This window comes from Coloeus monedula (assembly GCF_965178545.1).
Source record: "Coloeus monedula genome assembly, chromosome: 1".
Lineage (NCBI taxonomy): Eukaryota > Metazoa > Chordata > Aves > Passeriformes > Corvidae > Coloeus > Coloeus monedula.
Window position 1 is genome coordinate 84,002,841 of NC_138781.1, and position 19,261 is coordinate 84,022,101.

The 19,261-nt window shown below is 36.7% G+C and overlaps 1 protein-coding gene across 1 annotated transcript in view; it reads left to right on the forward strand.

The window, feature by feature from the left end:
- The window catches only part of DNAH5 (dynein axonemal heavy chain 5), a gene marked incomplete at both ends in the record, with an annotated part of 113,823 nt that overhangs the window by 36,173 nt on the left and 58,389 nt on the right, over nt 1-19,261 (forward strand). The window contains 16 exons of the mRNA XM_082303292.1: nt 1,166-1,384; nt 2,117-2,179; nt 3,064-3,302; nt 4,464-4,704; nt 5,174-5,373; nt 6,140-6,293; nt 6,965-7,128; nt 7,775-7,931; nt 8,920-9,132; nt 10,584-10,808; nt 12,100-12,272; nt 13,375-13,553; nt 15,976-16,163; nt 16,745-16,939; nt 17,606-17,740; nt 18,476-18,583. Of these exons, the coding sequence (XP_082159418.1) occupies nt 1,166-1,384; nt 2,117-2,179; nt 3,064-3,302; nt 4,464-4,704; nt 5,174-5,373; nt 6,140-6,293; nt 6,965-7,128; nt 7,775-7,931; nt 8,920-9,132; nt 10,584-10,808; nt 12,100-12,272; nt 13,375-13,553; nt 15,976-16,163; nt 16,745-16,939; nt 17,606-17,740; nt 18,476-18,583 (2,853 nt within the window). The remainder of the gene's footprint in view (nt 1-1,165; nt 1,385-2,116; nt 2,180-3,063; nt 3,303-4,463; nt 4,705-5,173; nt 5,374-6,139; nt 6,294-6,964; nt 7,129-7,774; nt 7,932-8,919; nt 9,133-10,583; nt 10,809-12,099; nt 12,273-13,374; nt 13,554-15,975; nt 16,164-16,744; nt 16,940-17,605; nt 17,741-18,475; nt 18,584-19,261) is intronic.

Consider the following 19,261-nt stretch of genomic DNA (forward strand, 5'->3'; position numbering starts at 1 on the left):
GCAGTTATTGTCTGGGTTAAAGCTTAATAGTGACCTTTGAAAATGTATGATTTAATATGTGTTAAATGTTGAGTGACAGACCTATTGGGCTCCTGTAAACCTTTTTGCGTGAATTTCTGATTTGAGCAAATGTAAACTTGCTGGGGTGAGAGGTGGTTTAGTGAGCAGTGGAGAAATTGAATGATGCAGGTAAGAGAAAGACAAGAATACAGATATTTAACGCAAGAAATCTTTTCATACTTTGTGGAAGAAGTCTGTATGAAAAGGAATGAGATTCTTAATTTTTTTATTTTAGCTAAGCCTGGAGTAAAAAAGCTAATGTTAAGCAGACTATACGAGATTGATTGCTTTAATCATCTATACCATAGGTTAAAATAAACAAAAGCAACTGACTTCCTTAAAGAAGGTAATATGATAGAATGCATTTACTGAACATCTGACAAATGGCAGAATTAAAAACAGATGGTAACTGTTTCTCTGCATTCCTGACCAGAGTATTTATTTAAGAATGCTATATTTTGGCAAAATGCACCATTGATTTTTCAGTAGAATTCTTTTTTCTAAGACATGTTCATGACTCCTGATTGCCCATAACTTCATTATAAGCTTCCAACTCTGCAAGCAGGAGCCTTGAGGCCCTAGGCACAAGAAGTGATGCTTCAGGTTTTTTAAAGGGAGGTTGACATATTTTCCACGTAGTGGTGTAGTAGACAGATAGCTACATTTCCATTTTTGTGATTTGATCAAACTGGAAAGCATGAATGGAAATAATTCCACTTCATACAAGAGTTTTCAAATGAAACTGCTATGCCATAGGTTCATTGCTACCCTACTCTGCTCTAATTTACAGAAAGTGAATTTCAGTTTTGTTTTTGTGAAAATTCACTTCGGGTTTTCAGTATGTGGACTGTTCATATGTTGGTGGTGCAAGTGAAAATCAATGCTCTGAGAAAAAAAAAATCTGATGTTTCTTCCAGTTTGGTATTGGTTTGCCAGATTTTGATAATGGCTGTTGTCAAAATCTGGCAACAGTTTCTTTTTCTAACAAATCATTCTCCATTCTTAAAAATTTAAAATGTTAGCATACATATATATGTATATGAAGTTATCATTTTATGTCAACTGAAGTTGCCACCTTATGAATCTTAATACAACATTCTGGCAGGAATCCTACGCTATGTTGAACAAATACGATCTACTTGTTGCCAAGGAAGAGACAGAGAAGGTGGACACTTTGCACTACACTTGGGAAAAACTGCTAATCCGTGCAAATGAAGTGCAGAATGAGCTTGTTGCTTTGCAGCCAAAATTCAGAGCAGAGCTCATTAGTGCTGTGAAGACTTTTACTGAAGACTGCGCACAGTTCTATTCAGATTATGATCAGGCAGGTGTTTCTATTTTATTGTTTTAGAGAAATTTTTAAGGAGCAGTGGGGGCATGGAAAAATTTTTGGATTTGACTAATTAATGGGATGGCCCTCTACTGCTGAGTAGGTCTATTCTTGTTAAGATGGTGTTTGAGTTCCAGTGCAGGGCAGGCTTTGATAAATGTTTTGTATGTGACTGAAGTGAGTAATGCTGGTATTCAGTTCTTAAAAATTAAGAACTGAGATATTTAAGGTTTATGAAACACATCTAGTTAGCATGAGCAAATGTGAAGACTAGGATTAAGGAGAAATTATGTTAGAAAGAAGAATTTTCTGATGCTGGATAAATTACAAGTGACTTAGGCTCTTATAACCTTTTTCATTAGAATATAAATAAATGAAGCTGAACTAATCTTGTATCATCTTTTAAGTAATGCTTTTACTCAAAAAAGGAGATATGATTGCTAATGATTGCCTAGCTTTTACAGTGTAATGAAAATTTTATGCATTAAAAGACAATTAGTTGCCTTCTTTGTTTTTTTGTTTTTTTGTTTTTTTTTCCTTTTAGTCCTTTTTAAAAGTGCTTGTTCAGTCTTGGTTCAGTTGTTATCTGATGTGGGGAGGGGATCTGGAAGCTGCAAAAGGGTTTGAAGTTAATATTTAGAAAATGCTGATTAGAAATAAGTCGTGGTTATTCTCACTCTCTAAATTAACCTCTTTGTTGTTGTTGTTGTTTTTTTTTTCTTTTAGAATGGACCAATGGTGGTTGGTTTAACACCTCAGGAAGCCAGTGACAGGCTTACTATATTCCAGGTACTGTTAATTCTAAGACAAAGCTCAATACTTATTACAAGTGAGCTAACACCTAAAGGGTCTGAGAATGAATCTCAGAAGTTGAATGAATTTTCATTGATAGATAGGGTTGCTGATTTGGCAAAGTCTGTTTTAACTTAGTGAAAACTAAGTTGGAATTTTTCTATGCATTTGCAAGGAATGCTGTTTAAATCTAATTTTTTTAGGAGTTAACAGAAAGCCTGCATAGATAATGAGTAATGATTACTAGATACAAATACCCTGATGAGAACCTTCCCACAAGTTTAGTGTATTTGGCTATAGGCTGTTCTTGTGTTCATTATTGTGTTTATTTTTTGGTTGAAATCTGCCTTTGTATCATGATTAACATCTATTCCTGCAATGACAACTTTTAATGCTTTTCCTTTTCCCATACTGCTATTCATTTGACTTCCTGCTATGTTCCCTGAGTTACATTGCAATTGACAATTAAATTATGCTTTTCTTTGCTGCTTTATTGGTAGTAATTCTTACTCCAATATTCAATACAGAATTTGCACAGCATACTTGAAGAGGTAGAATTTGCTGTATCCACCTTTTTTTGCTCTGTGTGTCATGCTTCACCTCTTTCAAGCGTAATCTTAGCATTTATTGTTCTGTCACTGTGCCACATGAAGTAAATGACTTTCCTGTCAGCTTCTAAAGATGTGCCTCCAAGCTAGATAAAAGTTACTTTTCTCAGGAAAATTGTTGACAAAACTGTTGACAGGGTAAGCTGTTATTATCTCTCTATATCTTTCCATTATTTCCTAGATTTTAGTTTAATGTAACTCTAATAATAATTTCAGATACTTAATATTTAATTATTTAATATTTTTAATATTTTTTTTCTTTTTCTCTCTTAGAATCGATGTGATAATCTCTTTCGGAAATATATTACTTGTACAGATGGAGAAAATCTTTTTGGTTTGCCAGTTACTCAGTATCCTCAACTACTTGAAATAAAGAAGCAACTGAATCTGTTGCAGAAACTCTATAATCTATATAACAGTGTCATTGATACAATCAGTGGCTACTATGATATTCTTTGGTCGGAATTAGACACTGAAAAAATTAACAGTGAACTTCTGGAGTTTCAGAATAGGTGAGAAACTACTGCTGTGTTAAAGCTGCCTAAAGTACTTCTTGAATATGATTATAATTGATTAGCACCAATAGTCATATAGGAGCATGTATTTATTTACTGAGGCATGAAAAATGTGAATTTAAGTTGAAAAATATATCCATTACCTATTACTGCAACCCTAGGGTATATCACCATGTCCTGCAGCATAGGGAGGAGAAGATCCAGCAGGCAGGAATTGTGCAGCAAGATTGATTTATTTATTTATTTTACAAACTCTTTTATAGACTTTTTTCTTCATAGTCTAATTGGACAAGGATCAGCCACCCCTTGGGGGTGATTGGCTAGAATCCTAAAACATCCATTGTCAAAATATTTTTCTACTATACCATAAACAAGACTTTCCAAGGCTGCAGGTGTTTGATTGTTTACATAACTCTGCTACCTCTTCTGTGAGAGAGAAAAGTCTCTCACGGGCTTAGAAAATAGCAAGAAAATCCTTGCTAGCAGCATTTTTGTATCCACAATTACCAATGTCATAAAATCAAAAAAAATTTAGATTCTAAATGTTGAGCATTCCTTAGACAGATTCTTGGCTAACATTTTTAATCAGCTTGGAATATATATTAAAATTGTTATTTATTTTGTCCATGAAGGGAAGTTTCACCTTTTTGTTGTACTATTGCTGTTCATGAGAGACAGACTTACACTAGATGTCAAAGGGAAGTTAGTGAATTGCTGAACAGTTTTTCTGCAAAATGGGTTATATTGCACGCATAGAAGCTGAACTATTCATCATACCAGGAATCAAACAATTTAAAGAATTAAACCCTGAGGAACAGGGTTTTTCTAGAGCTCAGAGCAGTGCGTAGCATCGGCCTCACCAAAAGATTAAATCAAGATGTAAAGCGTGTCAACTGGTTTTGAAGACTACTTGTGCAGAGTGTATTAGAATTATGCAGCTACACTCCTTAAGGGGAGCCTGTAGGTGCCTATGCAGCTATCAGTCATTGAAATAGACTGGAAACAGATTTTCTCATGTGGAGAATCACATACAGAAGCTCTAGATTAGAGGTAACCTGAATTTGGGAGGTATGTGTTCTGCTGTTAAATCCATATACTGTGGCTTTAAAGAAAGAATATTTGGAACTTTTCGAAAAAGCTTCCTTTATCTCAACGTAGGTGCCGTAAGCTCCCTCGTGCTGTAAAGGAATGGCAGTCTTTTTTTGACCTAATGAAGACCATAGAGGACTTCAGTGAATGTTGCCCATTGCTTGAGCACATGTCAAGTAAAGCAATGATGCCTCGGCACTGGAAACAGATTACAGATCTCACTGAACACAGATTTGATGTGGAGAGTGAAACATTCAAACTGAGGAATATAATGGAAGCTCCGCTATTAAGATATAAAGAGGAAATAGAGGTATTGTGAAGGAAGAAAAGTGGATACATGAAATCAAACAATCTGCTTGTATAGTATAGGAGTAACAGTAGCAAGAAGGAAATCAAAACATTTCTGTAGAAAGGACAGAGAAATGAACTATCACTTGAGGTTTTTGTATAAAATAATGACCCAAATATATTGTGGCATCAACTTCTCTTTTTGAAATCATGCAATTTGGCCTAGGAGTTAATTTGCGGGGGTGCCTTGCTTTGTGACATTAAACATATGAAAAGTAGTCACTATGTTATTATTTTATTCCCCCCAGAGTTGATTAAATTGTGATGTGTTTACAGATTATTAGCTGTGGTGTTTGTATATCTGTAGATCTTTTCACTAAATAGTTGCTCATGAGCCTAATGTTACCTACTGTTAAAGAAATAAGATCTAGATTTGTATATCAGAGATTTGAAGCATTCATAGCTTGTTTTGGCATCCTGTTTCTTTAAAGGATATCTGCATAAGTGCTGTGAAAGAGAGAGACATTGAGCAGAAGTTAAAACAAGTGATAGCTGAATGGGATAACAAAACGTTTATCTTCGCAAACTTTAAAACTCGTGGGGAACTTCTTTTAAAAGGTGACAGCACATCAGAAACAATTGCTACCCTGGAGGACAGCTTGATGATTCTTGGTTCTCTCATGAGTAACAGGTAACAGGAACGGGAGAGAAGGAATGGGGGGAGAGAGAAAAATATTAGCAAAAGGCTTTGTTTTAGTGAACAAATCTGTCACAGAAGAGAAGGTAAATAAACATCTAGATAAAACCTAAGAGCTCGCTTGTCCTTGGACTGTTTATGGGTTAGTTCTTATTGTATTTAATGTATCTCCCTCCCGTAAGTTCTTTTGAAAACATGTAGATGCAGCTCAGATTTCCCAAATAAACAACTGGACAGTTTTCATTAATTAAAGTGGGGACATAAGGGAGACCACTACCTGGCTGTGGCAGGCATGCCTCAGGCATTACAGCCACTGCTACTCTGCCCCTGTGATAGGCCATTGCCTCATGCCAAAGGTGCTGAAAATCCCAGTTAAAGCGAGCTTCAGTTTGTCTGGTTTCACATGCCAAAAGACACAGATAAAATAAGGAACACGGAACCCAATCATCAGGCAGATGCTCAAAAGCAGGAGTTTAGGGAGAGCTCAGGAACTCTGTGAGTTTACAGCTTTCAAGTCTGTTTTTGAAACCACTTTAGCTTAGAGTGAAATTGAAATCCTGTTCCCATTCCTCTTCTGTTGGATCAGAGCTGCCAACTAGCTGAGTTGAGTTTAGGTTTTTATACTGTCACTTGAAAAATTTTAAGCAGAAAAATTATTCTTTATCCTGTGACTTATAAGCTGCTTTTCAAAAGTCTTGTTTTCTTCTTGAAATAAAGAAATGTCTTTTTTTTTTTCTTTTTTTTTTTTTTTTAACTGTAGATACAATACCCCCTTCAAGGCACAGATTCAGAAATGGCTGCACTATCTTTCCAACACAACAGATATCATTGAGAACTGGCTGACTGTGCAGAACTTGTGGATTTATTTAGAAGCCGTTTTTATTGGTGGTGACATAGCAAAGCAGCTTCCAAAGGTTTCTAGACATGCAGTTTTTCAGTTTGCTTATCAACATTTTAAGAATAAAACTTAACTGTGATGTCATGATTGATGCAGTAACATAAACTTAATTTCTTTTGGTATTCAACAAAACTGGTCTTGCTAGGAAATTAGGCAAGCAGTGCCAATGGAAAGTATGCTGTGACAAAGAATAATAAAATTGTGTGATCTATTTGATCTTTTTATTTCTAGATTGAAAAGCTGTTAACAAATATGTATTTCAACATTGTGCCTAGTAGTAACTGAGCCTAGTAGTACCTACTACTAGCATACTAGTAGCTAGGAATCCCTATCTTAAACTTTCCTACATGGCTTTTAAAACTGAAAACAAACTAGTTTTAGAAAAAAACCCTTCATATTTGAAGCACTCAATTCAAGTATAACAAGTTTTCTGTCTTTTTCTTTAAAAATGACTGTAAGAGGAAGTACGCAGCAGGCTTGACAGCCAAGTATAAAATATGCTCTATTGTGTAAGCAGAAAGAAATGCGTTTTTCTAAGCTGAAAAATTTCTAGAAGACATGTGATTACTAGTGAGAAGACTGCTGTTGAGATTACTGGGTGCTGGTCCTGCAAGCAGGTGCCTTTTTCCTCTTCTCTCTTCCTGCCTCCATTTCTTCCATTCCACATTCACTGTTATGTTTCAACAGGAAGCAAAACGTTTCTCTAACATTGATAAATCCTGGGTAAGGATCATGACCCGAGCTCATGAAACACCTAACGTTGTTCAGTGCTGTGTTGGAGATGAAATAATGGGACAGCTATTGCCACATTTACTGGAACAGCTTGAAATCTGTCAGAAATCGCTCACAGGGTAAGATTACTACGAGACCACATTCTCGGCCGGATGGTTGTGCACTCTGTAACTAGGCAAAGAGCAATTGCTCAAGTACTGTCCCATGAACTTTGCAAAGATCATGTTCTTATTCTACTATGAATTCAGTTGAACAGGGCAAACAAGTTAGCAGGATAATACAACACCTCCAAAGAAATTTCTACCAATTCACTGATAATTTGTGGCTGTCACTCACTGTCTATTTCTGTTGAAAACAAAGCTGGTTTTAGCCTAGTTTCAATCCAGAAGACAGTCTAGATTTGTGTCCCATTCACACTTTCACAGATCTGGGAGAAATTCAGAATGAGAGATGTAAATAGCAAGTGAAAGAGTTCATGTAAAAACATTTTATTTCAGTTTAGTTTCTCTTCTTTTTACTGGTGTTTAGATTATAGCAAATAATAAAAGTTTTCCATGAAATGATTTCTGATACTAAGAGAGTAGCTTTAAAGCAGATGCTTAACATGAATGTATGATGGATAAAAATTGTCATCGCTACAGATAAAAATTGGAATAATAAACGGTGAGAAATACTGCTTTGAAAGAGGAAAGGATGTATACATTAACCTAAATCACTTACCATCTACCCCCTCCCGGCTTCTGTACCAATTTTTAAAAAATGCAGGTACCTGGAGAAAAAGCGCCTGCTATTTCCACGATTCTTCTTTGTGTCAGATCCTGCTCTCTTGGAAATTCTTGGCCAGGCATCAAATTCTCACAATATACAGGCACATCTGCTGAACATATTTGACAACATTAAAACTGTCAGGTTCCATGAACAGGTATGTGCTGCCCATACCTCAGTGTTATGTTCCCTCACATTGGCAATGTGCGATACTTGCTAAATTAGAGTGCTACTTGGTTGCACAAGGCATTCAACTGTTTTACCACGTTCACCAACTATTTGATCCTGAGTAGGTTTTCTTCATTTAAGATTTAGTTTCATATCTTCATTTATGTCATAGTGAAACTTCATGTAGAATAGCAAACCAAAAATTTGTGCAAGTGCTTAAATTTCAGAAAAACCCAACCCATGTACTGGTTTTGAGTTTTTATGAACTTTTGTCTTTACATTGACTGTATTTGTACTTTTCCATTCATTTTTTGATTGTAAGAAAAAATATATCTACTGTCTCTCCTGTTTCTGAGTTGTCCTTACTATGCCTTCAGACACAATGTTTGAAAAACACTTTTCTTATACCTTTTACAAGAACAGATAGCAAAATTTTTTCCTTACACATACATTTTCTTAGAAAATAATTACCTCCCCATGCTTTTGAAATTCCTTTGGTTGTCCATGTTCCTTAACTTTTCTGTTTCCATTATTTTTGATTCTAATGCTGTAAATTTTGGTAGGCTATTTACCCACCAGTGATGGGGGAAGGTTTCCTTTATTGTGTCTGGAAAGTGGATGTTGTCACAGAATCACAGAATGGGTCAGGTTGGAAGAGACCACAGCAGGTCATCTGGTCCAACCTCCCTGATGAAGCAGGGTCATCCTTGAGCACATGGCACAGGCTTGCCATTGAAACTTTAGTGAAATTCAGGATTGTCAATATATTGGGTTTTGTCTCCTTGGTCATGACAGTGTTTTGTTTAAAGCCTTTCTGCATAGCAAAGTAATGATTTAGTAGCCTTTACATTTCCTTGAGCAAGTTGATATAATTTATTAGTTACTTAAATCAGTTTAATGGAGTGATTGCAGAAAAATACAAATTATTGTAAAGACAAATAACATCTATAAACACAAGATATTTTTGCTTTCATTAGATATATGATCGTATATTGTCAATTAGTTCACGAGAGGGTGAGACTGTAGAGCTGACTAGACCTGTAATGGCTGAAGGTAATGTGGAAGTTTGGCTCAGTTCTCTCCTGAAGGAATCGCAGCAATCACTGCATCGAGTTATTCGCCAGGCAGCTATGGACATCCAGGAAACGAGTTTCCAGATTACTGAATTTCTTTCTACTTACCCAGCCCAGGTAATATCATTGTTAAATGAATGAAGAATTATTCACAGATATGTATCAGGTTTTTTTCTTGTCTTTGCATTCAAAGTTGCAGCCAGTGTTAAATGCAAAAATGGCATTTAATTTCATTTGAATCATCTCAGTCTTTTAAGTTACGCTTCACATAGGTGAAACCAAAATAAGATAACTTACCCTAAAGCTCTTGTTTAAAAAGGATGCTGAATGCAATAAATTAACGTAATGATGTTAACACTATTTCTTTACAAGCTTAATACTTGTCTAGTGGAGGAAAAGTAGTAAAATTGTATGTTTGTTCATATATTCAGGATAATGCTATGTATTGCTAAAGATTTGAAACTGAGGGTAGTGTTGAGGGAAAATGATTTTCTTTGTAGAAGCTTCACTTGTGAAGTGAATGTTGTTGCAGATGGAATAAAGAGTTTGTGAATTACCAGAAAAAAATTCCAAATTGAAGCACTAATTATTCACTGGTTAGTTAATATTTATATAAAGTCTATTTGTTACACATAGTATTTTTATATATATACTGTAAATTATATTGAGCAGTTGTATAAGCAGGGCACTGTAGGCAGTATCTACAAGACTGAAATACAGACTTAACCATGCATTTTTGGATGGAGTTGGGGCACACAAAACAAATGCCTGGGTTGAATGACCTCTGTATGAATGCATGAAAAGTAATTTTATACATATATGTAGGAACCCAGAGTGCTGAGAATATTTCTTTGCCTGTTTTGAAGGGTTTTTATCCCCCTGAACTACACTGCTTTAACCTCCAACCTTGGAAAAAACTGCCTACTATCAGAAAAGAACTAGAAAATACAATGGTGTGAATTAGGTTATAGACTACTATGTAAGATTGTCAAAGGGTGAAAAATTTAGAGGTTTTAGGCTTCTCTTTGTAGTAAATAGGTAAGAGCAAAAGACATCAAAATGGAGGATTGTTGTTGTTCTCCAAACCTTCTTCTTCTTCTTCTACTACTCCATATTCTACAGTAATTTGGGATGATTGGACAAAAAATTCCGCAGTTCCTGGCTGTGTTACTGAATAATTGGTAGGAAAATGAAAATAATATACGTTTTTAGTAACCATTGGTTAAATTATCTTTAAAAGGCTGTGTAAATCTTGATAATTGGGCTTTCTCCTGCATTCTCTATTCTGTGCTGTGTCTGGGTCATGCTAGTGACTCTGTTTCTCTGATAAGACTTAATAAACAACTATCTAGCAGCAGCAGCGAAAGCTGAAAGTCTCCCTTTGTCTCTCAAACTAACTACTAGCAAGGGCTTTAAAACTCTCTCCCATCAGGAGAGATTTGATTTACGGCACAGATCTGTGTCACATATAGTAGGAGAACCATTTCTTTAGTTTTTCTGTGTCTGCGAATGTACATTTTAGGTGAAAGAGAAAAGATTATGAAGCGTATACTTCTATGTTTCCTAAGGTCGGGCTATTGGGGATCCAAATGATTTGGACAAGAGACTCAGAAGAAGCTTTGACTCTTGCCAAGCACGATAAAAAGGTTATGCGTAAGACGAACCAGTTTTTCCTGGATCTTCTGAACATGTTGATAGATATGACAACAAAAGACCTTAGTCCAGTAGAGCGAGTTAAATATGAGACATTAATCACTATTCATGTGCATCAGAGGGACATTTTTGATGGTCTTGTAAGTATTAAAAAATTAACAATGGGTTATGAGGGGTTTTCCACATAAAACAATGTGAAATGATAAGAAAATATTATGATACCTATGAACTTTTGCCTCATAAGATAAACATTTAATTTCATGACTGTAATGATTATGTGTCCTGGAATATTATAAAAATGCGGATGTTGCTCCAACCATGTCTTAAGTTCCTTTTAAATAATTCAGTGAGTTTTCCTCTCCCCAAGCAGTAGCAGAATTTTGTTTCCTGTTGGTCCACTAAAGTTAAATGCCTCTGTTGCATGATCAGTTAGGGACTTCTTTTTCCTCATACATTTTGTTGCAAGTAATTGTCCTTTCTCTGGACTGCATTATGAATTTCCACAGGTAGATAAAATGAATATAGAGTTTTAATACAGGAAAAAGTTTGAAGCTGGTTGAAGCTGGTATCCTCTCTGATCTAGTTTCAATAGCATACTTAATTATTACTTAGGGATTTCTTTATTCACTTCACACCTTCTCATGCTGACACAGGATGTTAAAATAAGGAAAATGAAAGCATTTAGCTTAATCAAACTTAAAGCTAGCATACCCCTTTACCTATAGGAAGCCCTGGACCTAATTCTGAAATTAAGCTGTTCAAGAAAAGAACTATTGAGTTTTAGCCCATTGTTGATAGGCAGGCATTTATCTTTTCATTGTAGAATCATTTGGTTCTAGTTATAATCATTTTATGTAAAGTGTAATTTTTAGATACAAACTGAATGAGAATCTTTTAAATCCTCTTTTAATATTTGATAGAGCAACTTTGACTTATTCTCAGCTCTGTTGAATTTCTTAGATAGTATCAGCACCATGACACTGCCTTGAAATATCTTTTTTTCCAATACCTGTGTGGTTTCATACAATTATTATAGCAGTTTATAAAATCAAATATCACATTATATACTTTCTACTCATGTAAAACTAAAGTGGTAGAGATGACTAAAAGGAATGGCAATTTTAAGGGTAAACTGAACTTAATGACTCTTAATGGTTAGGGACTGTTCATTTGTACTTAGAATTTTGACACACTCATCTAAAGCCAGAAGTTCCTCTGCCTAAGTATGCGATTGAGCAATAATACATTAGCAATTTTTGTGGTAAAAATCCAGATAGGTTCTCCACTATTCTTTTGTTACTAGCTGTTATTTTATGCCTTTCACTATGTTTGCAGTGCTGCCTTTGCATCTACTACTTAGATGCCATAATGTAAAAGTGAAAGTAAATGTTAACCATGAATGCCGCAGCCTCGTCTTCCCTCTCTTCTTAGTGCTGCATGCATATCAAGAGCCCTACGGACTTTGAGTGGCTGAAACAATGTAGATTTTATTTTAATGAAGACTCTGATAAAATGGTGATTAAGATCACTGATGTGAGCTTCACGTACCAGAACGAATTCTTGGGCTGTACTGACAGGCTTGTCATAACACCTCTTACAGACAGGTGAAAAAGACTAATTTTTTACCTTTATTCTTTGCTGGCAAACCTTGGCTTTTATGAGAACAATTCAGTCATTCCTGTTGGATGCAAAATTGATCTCTGCAGAGTTTATCTTTCACAGTCTTGTCAAAGTCAGTAAATTCATATGGAATGCTTCAGTATTTTTGTTTCTGTGTCCTATAATGTGAATAATTTCCAAATTATTTTCTGCCACATACTTGCACTGGTCTCCACATACATGATGTATGTGGCTTTCATATTGAAGCCAATATATCTGAGGATCAGATATATCCAACAGATAAAATATGTAGAGATACAGGACAAAAGTAGGTGTTGACAGACAAGCTAATGGAAAGAGCTAAGGAAGAATAGACAGAAAAAACAATTTTATTCAACTGCAATAGTTTAGTGTTTAGATCTCTGATCTAAAAGGATGTTGAAAGAATTGCAGTCCTATTAACAGAGAGATCTACCTGTCTAACTCAGTGCAAAGAATGCTTTATAACCTATCATTGGCAAAATAAAGGCTTTGTTTGCTTTTTTTTTGTTTGCATTGTTGAGGGTTTTTTTGCTTTTTTTTTTCCTTAACTATTCCATACAAAAAATTTCTAAGGCTAATCTTTATATATAATTATTAGTTGGTGTTTTGCTCCATTATACATGGATGTTTCATTTATGAAAGGGGATGCACTGTGTGATCAAATTTTAAATATGGATGAGAAAGGAAAGGTTAGGTGTCTTTCATTATTGCACTCCACAGTATAACATATTTCAAAACTACTCCAGATAAAATAGATCAGTATCCAAGATAATCAAACTAGATTAAGCAGCATCTCTGTATCTGCTTTCTTCCCTTCTTTTGATCTTTCAGGTTGCTGATAACTGAGGATTATCTGTTCTTTCACTTTATGTATGATGAAACGAACCTTAATATTCCTTCCATCAGAGACTGAGTGAAGGGGTTTTGTCCTTACTGATCTAAATTTTAATTAGTGGAATATAATTTCAGCACTTCCCTTTTCTCCTTAAATCAGACCCTGTGTAAGCTCCCCTGGCACTATACAGAAAACTGTCTGCTGCAGCCTTATTGATTGCTGCCTTTTAGATGTTACATCACTTTGGCTCAAGCTCTGGGCATGAACATGGGTGGAGCACCTGTGGGACCTGCAGGAACTGGAAAAACTGAAACTGTGAAAGATATGGGACGGTGCCTTGGAAAATATGTAGTGGTCTTCAACTGTTCAGACCAGATGGATTTCCGAGGACTTGGGAGGATCTTCAAAGGTAAGATGTGGACCAAAGGTAAGCTGCTGGCCAAACAGTCAACTGTTTTCTTGGCTGCACTAAGCACAGTATAACTAACTGGGAAGAGAAAGTGATTGTTCCACTATACTCAGCTTTGGAATAGCCTCAGATCAAGTACTCTTTGCAGTTCTGGAGTCAACAATGTAACAGCATAAAAAAATACTTTAATGTATCCAAATGAGAGCAAAAAAGATGGTGAGAGCTAGAGGGCAAGACTTAAGAGGAACAGCTGAATATACTGTTTGTTTTGCTTTGAGAAAGGGAGACTGAGGGGAGGGAGCTGTTAGTAACTTCCTCATGAGGGGGAGTGGAGATGGAGGTGCTGATGTCTCTGGTGTCTGGTAATAGGGCATGGGGGAATGGCTTGAAGCTGCATCGGGTGAAATTCAATCTATTCACTGAGAGTGTGGTCAAGCACTGGAACAAACTTGCTAAGGAAGTCATTGGTGTCTCAAGCCCATTAGTGTCCATATAGTGCTTAGACAACTATCTTATATATATGGTTTAATTTTAGATACGCATTTGTGGAGTCAGGGCTTGTACTTGTTGATCCTTGTGAGTCCTTTATAAATCAGGATATCCTGAGATTATATGCTTTTATGAATTATATGAAAGTTTCAAATGCTAAGAGGACATCTTTTTAAAACAAGGTTGATGCATAACTGGCAGATGGTTTCAGCCTTTTAATAACTGCAAGTAATTAATATCTTGTTATGAATGTCAGTATTTTGTCTCCTTCAAATGTTGAAGTTCCTATCAGGAAATAAGAAATGGAAGGATAATGAATGAGAAGGAAATGCATGGATAGTGCTATATAGGTTAAAAACAGTTGGTAGAACTCACTGAAGTAAGGTGTAGATGACATTTTTTTAGGCATCTGAAATTGAACCTGTCAATCATGGCAGATGTTAAATTAGAGACCAAATGGAGATTCCTGACCATTGTACTATTGCAAGTGACTGTATCTATGATTTTGTTTTGTTTTCCCTAAAAAATCTGAGGAAATATGCAGTTCTGGTAGAGACTGACCTCCAACTTCTTTTCCAGTGAACGCAACTGTATTGTTCATTTTAATATGTGCAGTAAGTTATTGTCAACCTGTCATATTTTCATAGAATTACTGCAGGAATTTTTCTTGGGAGGTAAAGAGGGACAGGAAAACATTCAAGATATGAGAAAAGGAAAAGAAACCAAAGAACATAGTATCCTAGTGTTACGATCCGGTTTAAACCCAGAAAAGCAAAGCAAGCTAAGTCTCTGTGCATGAACTGGAAAGAACTTAGAAGGTTCTAAATATTCCCAGAAATGAGATTAAAACCAAATGAGGTTAGATGTTGATGCCAAAAAATTGATGTATTTTATTTAATAGTGAAAGAGGGAAAGAGAAGGGAAGAGAAAAGAAAGAGAGAAAGAAAAAGAAGTGTGCGTGGGGGGTGGGGGAACAGGGAGAGGTGACAGGGGTTAAGTGGAAGCATATCACCCATCCGAGGGTCCCAACGACGTCTCGTTGCTCCCCTCCATCCGGTCTGCTGGTGGTGAGGGTCCCCCGCCGCCACGGTGGCCACGCCGCTACATGCTGCCACACCACACGCCGCCACACGCCGAAGAGTGCAGAATTCCATGCATTAATATACACTTCGGGCCAGGTGGGAACGTCCATGTGCCTCTCTTGCAGGGGCTAGCTGGACACCCTGTCCCTTGCAACACTGAGGGTGTGTTGCGTCATCTCTGGTGCTCTGGTGCAGGGTCTGGGGACCCCTTGGCGGGGGGCGCCTGTGATGGGCCATGTCACCCCCTTCTGCTGTGGATAAGCTTCCTCCCCCCTGGTGAGGACCCCTCAGCTGGGCTCCTCTGCACAGTGGAGGATGGGCAGTCACGGCACCTCTGACCACAGGCTTTTCCCACATACCCAGAGCCTCTCCTCCCTCCACGCCTTGGTGCGAGGGTCTGTGTGAGCCTGGCAGCTGATAGCCCTGGGGCTGTGGTCCTCATCCTGGAGGTGTTAAGCCTGTGCTCAGTGAATGGCCCCAGCCCTGAGCTGTTACTTTGTCTTCTCTTCATCAGCGAGCAGTGTCAGGCCTCAGTCAGGGCCCCATCCAGGGTGCAGTAGTCTTCACTGCAGCTTTTGTAACACGGTTTAAAAGTCCTTCAAGAAAATGTCTAACTCATAGACTATAATATTTCAGTCTCTGACACCTGGACAATCTTAAGGACTTTGAGAACTTGTATATTCTTACTTGAAAAAAATTAAAATTCTCCTCTTTCTTCCTTTTCCACCCCTCAAAAATAAACATTTTTTTCCCCCCCTGAAGTAGATTAACCTAATTTTTGTCTTGTGAATTGTACCAAAAAGGTGTTAAAAACATAATGGTCATATGCTTAGTTGCTGTTTTCTTTGAAGGCCTTGCTCAGTCTGGCTCCTGGGGCTGCTTTGATGAATTCAATCGTATTGATTTACCAGTGCTATCAGTAGCTGCACAGCAAATAGCCATTGTGTTAACATGTAAGAAGAAACATAAAAAAAGGTTCATTTTTACTGATGGAGACAATGTGGAAATGAACCCAGAATTTGGCATCTTTCTTACTATGGTAAGTATTCAGTAAGTTTCTAATATGCCAGTGATGATTGTACAATAATCCAGTCTAACTTGGTATATTAAGTGTACTTGCTAACTCTTATGTCAGTCAGTTCTTAGAACTAACTCACTGATAGTTTGAGAACATTGAGCATTGCTGCAAAGACAGTTTTTGGGGTCTTGTTTCAATAACATCAAGCGCATGAAACTAACAAATGCAGGCAGCACCATAAATACAAGTTATCTCAGTTTCAGATTACTTCTGCATGCCAAATTCTGGCCCCCAAAGTACACTTTTTGCTACAATTACAAAAAAATTGCCATAGAGATATAGGTAGAAGTGGCCAGTAAAAATAGGACCTGTAAGACAAACTCAGATTTGAAATGCTTAGGTAGGACATTTTTCTTATCTCATGGATGTAAAAGAGACTAAAATTCTGTAGAGATATGGTGGCAAGTCTGTATGGCAATTCATTTTGACATGTGATTTAAAGCCAATGAACCATTTTTATCTACCAAAATGGCATATTCCTTTGCTGATTATTCTGTTTGTGCAAAGTGCACTCAACTTCAGTACTTGTTTTTCCTCTCCAGAATCCGGGATATGCTGGACGGCAAGAACTTCCTGAAAACTTGAAGATCAATTTCCGTTCAGTGGCTATGATGGTTCCTGATCGTCAAATCATAATTCGTGTTAAATTGGCTAGTTGTGGTTTCATTGATAATGTTGTGTTGGCAAGGAAATTCTTTACACTGTATAAGCTGTGTGAAGAGCAACTGTCAAAGCAGGTGATTATATTCATATGATGGAACCTGATTATTTTAGGGGAAAACTATATATGAAGTCACAAAATATTCATGTGAAGAAAATGGAGAGGTTCGTGTTCACGTTCACTAAGTAAGCTAAGTGACACTTGTAGTTTAGTAATGCACCCCTCTGCTGTCCTGGGAGATTAACTCCTGCTGCAGGTTGTCGGTGCAAGAATGGGCTTTCATTCAGAACACTGCTTATTATTAAGATTTAGCTTTAATGAATGGTGATGGCTGAGACAAACAAAGGCTTTATACATGGCCTTTGTTGGTCTTACAGAGTGTATTGAGAGGCATTTGGTTTGTGCTGCCTGTGCTTGTATAGATGTTTCTCAGTGTCCAAGGGCCACAGAGAATTCAAAATAATATTGATAAAGTATTTCTCAATAGTCCTTGGGAGCCCTGTCTTGATTCAATGACTTATGATTACATTTTTTTTCTGTCACACCTTAGATTTTAATAGATGGTAGCAGACTGGGAGAGTGAAGTCACCCATAGTCATACAGCCAAAGAATAGTTGATGGATGTTTGGAGGCATTGAAGCATGTGTCACTCCTCCTACATATCCACCCATATCTTGAATAGTAAACAAGAGTTGTTTAATCCCTGTTAAATTAGGGAAAATTTTCTTTACCTATCTTCTAGGTGCATTATGATTTTGGCTTGCGGAATATATTATCTGTGCTGCGTACACTGGGAGCAGCAAAAAGAGCAAATCCCACAGATACTGAATCTACCATTGTCATGCGTGTGCTGAGAGATATGAACCTGTCTAAACTAGTAAGTTCTGAGGGCCTGATGAATAATTTAAACTGCACTTTGGAGCTACGTGAAGATTGTATGTGACCTTTACACTGAAGCTAGCTTGGAAATGTTTCATTCTCTGAGTGGAACATTTTGGCTGGGATAGAGATAAATTTCTCATAGTACCCTGTGGACTCCCCTCCCCCTGAGGAAGGAGTGAGCGAGCGGTTGTCTGTTGCTTGGCTTCCTACCCAGGTTGAACCTTGAATTGTTCAGAATTTTCTTCCATATTTTCCCTGCTACCTCTGGAAATAAGTGACAAAATAGATGCCTATGCAGCAACTTCTTTAGAAACTTTGTCCTGAAGTATTTAGTCACTCTTTTGAAAGAATCTATTATTCATAGTAATGAGCACCATCTCACCTATCTAAAGAGCTAACAAACCTCTTCTGTTGCTGTGATACTTAACTAGTTTTTTTTTTTCACACCAAATAAAACAGACAATTTTCTAAATGTTATTGCTAAAATCTACTATAAGAAATTCAGTCTTCATGTTAGTGGTTTATTTTGACTAATAGAAGCACCACATGATCTCTTTCTGCTGTGTCCTTCTAGTGTTTAACACCTAGAGGATTACTGTAGATGGTTCCTTATGTTCTCAAGCATTTCTTTAGGTCTTCAGAACCTAGGGATTGTTCTTTTTAAAGATGATAAAATAAATAGAACAGGTTTTAATCTGTGTGGATTTTTGTTTCCCCTGATTTTCACTAGATTGATGAAGATGAACCCTTATTTCTGAGTCTAATTGAAGATCTGTTTCCCGATATTCAGCTTGATAAAGCCGGCTATCCTGAACTTGAAGCAGCCATTGATAAACAGGTGATGTTTCTTGTGATCCGTGGTGCTGTGGCATAACTACCATGATGTGACATCTAAGAAAATTATTGTTGTGGAGTCTATCCAGCTGGCAATACTATATTTTACTGTTTAGTGGAAGAGTAAGCTTTTCCATAAATCTTTATCACTGACATATTATTATTAAGCTCATTCTTCAGGAGGCCACAGAATTGGGATTATATAGTCCCGTGGTTTTCTCGAGTCCTGGTTACTGGGGTCCAGTTTGAAAAAATGCGTGTATACAAACTTGCCTCATGTGACCCAGGATTTAATATTTGTCTAAAGTCTTAACAATTGGAATATGAACTTGAGAAAAGATTTACCTACAAAGAGATTTTTTTCCATTTAATTTCCCATTAGATGTTTGTAACATTTCAGTAGGGCAAATTTAAGAATATCTGGTGTGTATATATATAAAAAATAGATGTATTATTGATCTACCTAATAGATAGATTATAATGTATATAGAGGCTGGTTTACCTTATTTTCTGAATACATATTTGAATACCAAATATATCTTCTTTTTCCAACAGGGTTTTGTTTTTTTTTTTTTTATACAAAAAGCCTTTACAAAGAGTGTAACAATCTGTTGAAGGTATATCTATATCAATCTATCAATCTATACCTGTATATAGGTATATCTATCTACCTACGGGCATC